At 43.6% G+C, this 6575-nt stretch overlaps 1 protein-coding gene across 1 annotated transcript in view; it reads left to right on the top strand.

Annotated features, from left to right (window-relative positions):
• Positions 1-1117: 1117 nt before the first annotated feature.
• ADARB2 (adenosine deaminase RNA specific B2 (inactive)) overlaps positions 1118-6575 on the top strand; it is a 313572-nt gene continuing 308114 nt past the window's right edge. The window contains exon 1 of the mRNA XM_058026052.1: positions 1118-1356. Coding sequence (XP_057882035.1) covers positions 1257-1356 — 100 coding nt within the window. The 5' untranslated portion in view covers positions 1118-1256. The remainder of the gene's footprint in view (positions 1357-6575) is intronic.

Here is a 6575-nt window from a genome sequence, read left to right as displayed (position 1 = left end):
AAGGAGTTCTGATAAACAAGGGTTTGCTGTGCTCCTTCAGCCAACTGCAAATGCAGTAGGCACTAATGATGACATTCATTATTTAACATAATTTTTCTAGATATTCTTCCATTTTCCAGTCACCACCTAAGGTTTCCAGATATGTGTTTTTAAACGAGATAATATGTAAGGACAACAGAGCATAGAAGCAGTAAGTCTCTCGTAACTTACAGCAGTATCTTATCTGTTGTGTACCCTGGCTTTTTGTAACGAACATGTAACGCTTTGTAGTCAAGCTTTTCAGAGGATTGCTGTTGTCATCTTTCCTCTCTGTAAAAGCCCCTCTGCTCCCGACACTTTAATTGCACAGTTGCCGAAACGAGGCACTGCAGAGTGTTAATGTGTGAGTCTGAGCGACAACACTCTCCTCTTTTCACAGAGCTTTTGCCCTTGATCGTGAATGTAACAGAGCACGTACCTTAAAAATAACTGGAGATTCAAGGGGAATCGCTACACTTATCCTCTTGCATAAGGTTTGTTGACACAGGGATCCTTCAACAGTAACTCATATTCTTTCACTGGGAATAATAAGCATCGCAATTAGTGAACTAGTTAATAACTGCGTGGTTGGGGAGGATAGCAGAGGCATTTCTGTGTATGTGGAAGCGGAGTGTTCAGTGTCCACATGGTCTAAAGCAGACAAAAAAAAAAAAAAAAAAAAAAGGCTTGAAATCCTCCCTGCAGCCTCCCTTCTTGCGAGCTGCCCCTCCGGCTCCTCCAAGACGAGGCGGCAGGATGCTTTTATTCCCTACGGGCCCATTCTCCCTGGCTCTCTCCCGGGAGCCGGGCACAGCCGGCAGCCCCGGGGGAGCGGAGTTTGGGGGCGAGGGCTGGCGGAGCTGATGTCAGCGCCGGGCGGCGGGAGCGATTGGGCTGCGGGAGACTTTGCAGCAGCAAATCCGCCCCCCTCGCCCCCCCCCCACCCCCGCACCGTCGCCTTCAAAGCGGCCGGTGCCCGGCAACTCGCAGAGGTGCAAAAAGTGGGCGCGGGGCCGGCAGAGCCGCGGCGGCGCCCCCGGGCATCGCCCCGGCCGGGCCCGGCACGTCGGGGCGGAGGCGCGACCCCAGCGCGGCGGCAGCGCCGAGCGGAGCCCGGGCACAGCCCCGGCACAGCCCGCCGGCCCGACCCACCGCCCTATAAAAGCCGCCTCCAGAGCGAGGAGAAACTCCGCGGGAGGAGAACACGCTGGCGCGGTGCTGCTCGCTGAGGTACCGGCATGACATCCGTCCTGGGCAGCGGCAGGGCATCGGGAGGGCCGAGCGGGCAGCTGAGATGCAAGTCCAAGAGGAGGAGGAGGAGGAGATCAAAGAGGAAAGGTAAGAGAGATGCAATTTTCTTGTTGCTTTCTTTTCCCGCTCTGTCCGCCTGCCATCTGCACAGCCCCGGCTGCTCGCAGCTCTATTGTCAGCGCTCGCCGGCGCCAGCCCTGCGCTGCCCCGACGGCCGCGGCGGGCCGGGCGGTGCCGGGCTCGGGGCCGGCCGGGAAGGGCAGCGGCCGCCCCGGCCCCACCGCCGGGCACAGCTCCCCGCCGTGCCTGCCTTGTGCCGGCCCAAGGCTGAACCCACGGGGTGCGGCGTGGGGCTCGGCAGGCCCCGTCCGGGGCAGTGCGGGGCTGGTGCGGCGGGGCCGTCCCGGGGCTCCGGCCTGGCCCGGCCCGGCGCGGTGCCCGCCGCTCCCGCCGCGGCCCGGAGCCCGCCCGAGCCCGCGGGCAGCAGGGGCCGCTGCCCGGGCGGAGCGCGGCGCGGAGCCCCCCGGGGCTGTCGCGCCCTCCAAAGTACCGCTTCTCTCCTTTTCTAGACGAGGTCCGCCAAGTTTTTCTGTCTCGGTGCTGTTCCCCGTCCGTAAGCGAGCCTTGGATAGGAAGGCGCTAATTGCCGTGAGCAGGAAAAGTGAAGCTACAGGATGTCATTGCGAAGAGGGAATATGCCCTAGATAGCAGCTCTTCGCAAGCCTGTCTTGCTTTCTCCTGTAGAGGGGATGACACACTACCGCTTGATTTTTGATGTTTTGCCTGAAAAAGACGAAGTTAACCGACTGTGAGCGCTTTAAAGTAAAATAAACTGATACGAGGAGCAGAGTGCCAGAGATGCCCAGCTGCAAGGCATTCAACTGCGGAGATGCGAAGTCCGAGTGTTTATCCAAGCAGTAAATATAATCTAACATGTAGTTATGATCTCTGTGTGGTACTCACGCAAGTTTTACTCAGCTAGTACTCAAGCTGATGCTTTGGATATACTGTTTCTCCTTCAGATTCTAGAGAACCTAATTTATAGGTGCCATTAGCTAAGTGTCTCTCAATTATTGATTACGTTGAAGTTAGTAAGTGCAGTATTTGATAACTTCTTAGGAAGATATCGAAAGCAGCTGTTAAAACCGGGCCAAATACTAAATGCAAGGCTGTGGCATTCCATTGTCATTTGTCACTATTTTTACTTTCATCTGTTGACTCTGTATTCAAAATCATAGTAACAAATAGTGACCTGCACACAAATAGGAACAACAGACATGCAGATATATCAGGACTTCAAGTAGCTGTGCAACCTCAACTTGTTACTCTGGGTTTTTAGCAGTTTATAACACCTGGTGAGAAAGGCTGCCTTTTACTTGGCATTACAGAATAAATTTTAAAACTCTCAGAAAGGAGCGCCTGCATACTCAGTACCCTTTACATTTCCCTGTAATCAAGTTGTGTTCTGCAGACTTTTTTATTCTGATTTGTTCTAGAAAAACTGTTTTTCTACAGAATTGCGAACTTAGCTTAGCTTTAGTGACCTGTACTTGGCCAGGAGAAAAGAATAAACCATTAATCTATACAGTGGAGAAAAGGTACTTAGTTTAATTTTGTTTTTAAGAGCAGACGAAAGTTAGAGTCTTTCAGTAAGACTTTTCTGATGCGTCCTTTTTGCTTTGTTTTGCCAAAACAAGGTGGAAGTTGAATGTGTTAAAATAAACCAACATGAAAACTTGCTCGACAATAACTTGGTAGCTGACAGCTATTTGCAGAATGCACAGCTGGAGGTGGATCGCATTCTAGAAAGTGCTTAACTGGCCAACATCAATAGGATGTGCACTTGAAGTGTTAATTTTTATGCTTTCAAATGTGCTATTTGTAACCACTTTTCAGATCATGTAGGTGGTTAGTATACTAATTACAGATTTTTGTGCATATGATTTTGGTTTTCCTTTCTTTGTAATCACAGTATACATTAAAAAAAATACACATTCCTATAAAATCATGCTGGCCAAAAAATTTCTGTAACTTGAAGCATGCCCTGTATAAGATCCTGTTTGGATTTTACTATTATGATATTTTATTTTTATTTAGTGACCATCTTTTTTTTCTTTTATTTTTATGGTATCTCATAAGGAGGTGTTGCTTCACAAAGAGACTATTCAGGGAACTAGTCAAAATGTTTATTAGGCTATTAAATTACTATTTTTTAAATGAGAATTATTGTCGGCTCCACTGTTTTGCAGGTTTGATCTGTTTAACAGATTGTGAGAAAGTCTTTGCAGAGAGTTAGACCAAAGACACTTGCTTTGAACTATTTTCCAGCACATATCTTGTTGTTTATAGCAGGAATACTTTTGGTAGCCACTTTAAAGTGTGTAACTACACACATAGGTTTACACATCTGTACGCAGGGATACCCAGGAACACGAGGAGGCAAAAAAATTCATTATAGTCTTAAATTTAAATTGAGTATTAGACAAAGTAAGGAAATGAATTTATCTGTTTACACATCCCCAGTCCTTAAGGAAATGGACTCAACAAATTATTTATACAATTTACTATATTTTATTACACATGTTACATAGAACTGTAAAACCAGGTTGAGACATTGCCTAATAGAATATCTAGGAATGTACAGCAGCAGAAACAGTTATTATTTGTTATTTAGCAGTGTTGCTTATCTCTTCTGTTTTACTTTCCATGTTTTCAGTCATCTTTTTGCTCTGGTTAGTGTGAATTATAAATTTGTGTGTATGGGTATAGCACTTTACCCCATACCTGGATGCTCTATTTTAGGAGTTTCCTATGGGCAGAAAGCAAGTTCAAGCAGGGAAAACAAAGAGCATTCTCTGAATATCTGAATTTCCTTGTGCATTTGGTCTAAAAATAAAAAAAAAAAAACAAAAATAAAAAACACATGCAGTTAGAGTCAGAGAGCCAATATCCCTATATGCAAATCAAGCACTGAAAAGTGCAGGACACCGAAAATTATTCCTGTGCACAATATTATCATCCAGTAATTAATTTTCATGCATCTTATTTTTGTGCTTATGAAATCCAGCAACCCTTTCAGTAAGAAGATCCTGCCTCAACAATAAATGTCCATGCAGTGAATGTCATATTGCAAACCTAGACTTAGAGTGGTTTTATTCAGTTTTACACTCTGTGCAGAATGTGTGTTAAAAAGTTAAAATGTGGATACTTCGACCTATTTGTTAAATTAGTATAGGTAGGAATATTTTCATTGTCATTTAAAACAGTATGATAACTCTCAGCAGGAAGTAAATATCTTGATTTTTCGAAGCCCTAATTAAAAATAAATATGGATGCTTGACAGATTATCTGCATACTAATTTCACGTGGCAGCAGTAGTAGATATTTTATATTTCTCTCTATTTGCTTGGTTTTGAGTTGTTGGTTTTTTTTTTTTTAATTGGTGTGTACAAAATGACCAGAGGAGAGAAAATGATGCCTATTGATTTAGAGAAACCCGTTTAAAATTTTTTGGGGTTTATACGTGGTTATGGCGTTTGCGGGTTCTTGTGTTTTCTCAGGCCTCTGGAATATGGCAGAGCACTGACAGAACTCAGCACAGCCTGTGCCCATTTCATTGCCTGTTGTATAGATTTTGAAAAGAAGGCTTGTTTTCCCACATAAGTCATTACACATAGACCAAACAAAAGCAGAGTTCCATTTACTGATAATACTAAGAAGGCCACACTTCAGCGGCTTCCAGCAACTTCCTAGTAATCAACACACAGAAAGTGAGTATGAAATAGGGGATTGGATGGATAACCCTTCTGAGTTATTTTCCAGTGTAAGACAACAATTAGGACCCCTTATTTGCAATGCCATTTTTAGGGCTGCTGAGTGAAGTTAATTACTGGAAGCAGGAGGGCATCAGGTATCCCTGGTGTGGTAGAAAGCCATGGCCAGAGTCGCTGCTGATACAATGGGGCATGAAATAAAAGTTGACAGAATAAACTGAATAAGGGCAGCAAGTGGGTGAGAGAGGCAAAATGATTGTGAAATGAAATTCCATGAAAAATTAATGAAATAGAAAGATTGTGCTGAAGATGAAGGGAGGAAACCAGCTTGGTTCTTCATCATCCTGCAATGCCAAAGTAATAAATGAGCGTGTTTCATCTTGGCGAGGTTCAGGGACACAACTCCTTCCCCACAAAAGGATTGTGTTGTGCTTCACGACGTGTTCCGCTTATCTCGTGCCCTGACAGCTCGAGAGGAAGGGAATGGATTTGGTGATAAAATTAAATTGATTAAACCTTTATCCATCATCTAATTTGGTAGCTTTCTTTTTTCTTTTCTTTTTTTACTATTACCTCCAATTTCTAGTGATCCGTGTAATGACAGCAATTTGAGATAGCATCAAGGACATTAGCTACGATGACTGAACTTAAATTTAGAATAAAAATATGGGATTCATGAGTCCATATCTAAATAGCAGACGATTAGGTTATAGCAGAGTTGTAACTTCCTAGCAACAGCATGTAATTGTGAGGACAATAGAATGGTATATTTTACTTTCAAAGAGAACAGCATGTAATTGTGAGGACAATAGAATGGTGTATTTTACTTTCAAAGAGAACAAAATACTTCAACTTTATCTTGAAGTATTAATTATGTAAGTGGAAAAAGCACTGGTATGAATATTGACCACGTCTTACATGAGCAATAACGTATATTGTAATTTTTACCTTTCTGACCGCAGATATTGTTAGAGGATTTGCTTTCCTCAGTGGCAATACACAGGCACATAAATCTAGTGGCAAGGAATCCTACTGTTGGAAATCACTTCATATTGCTTAAAATTTTGTAGGTTCTCCTTGGTGACTTGCGTAGGAAAATTCTCCCATAAGGTGAGAGCTTTGCGTACAAGTTCCACTTTAAGTGCTATTAATGGAGTTTTGAAAAATACTTAAAGGCAGACCTTTCTGAAGTGATACCCTAAAATGGAAAATGCTGCACTAAAAATTAAAGGTTAGATGAAATTGCCTTGTGAAGTACCAAGTTACTAAAGGTCTGTGCAAACTGTATTCTTAGGCTCCTTTAATGCCGTATAGGTTCGTCTCAAAAAAGTGAACATGAGGATATCTGTCTGATCTCTGTTAATTGTACTACTTTTGAATTACTGCCTGCCAGTATTGTATAGGTTTTGCGAGTAATAATGAACGTGAATTGATCCCTGTGTTTGCTGCTAACTATCTCTACAACCTTTCAGGCAGTTTACCGCTTTTTCCGTGTAAGTGATTAGTTATCCAGACAAAAAAGGCTGATATGCA

Source organism: Melospiza georgiana, chromosome 1 (genome assembly GCF_028018845.1).
Source record: "Melospiza georgiana isolate bMelGeo1 chromosome 1, bMelGeo1.pri, whole genome shotgun sequence".
NCBI classification, from domain to species: domain Eukaryota; kingdom Metazoa; phylum Chordata; class Aves; order Passeriformes; family Passerellidae; genus Melospiza; species Melospiza georgiana.
This window is presented reverse-complemented; position numbering and strand designations above follow the sequence as displayed.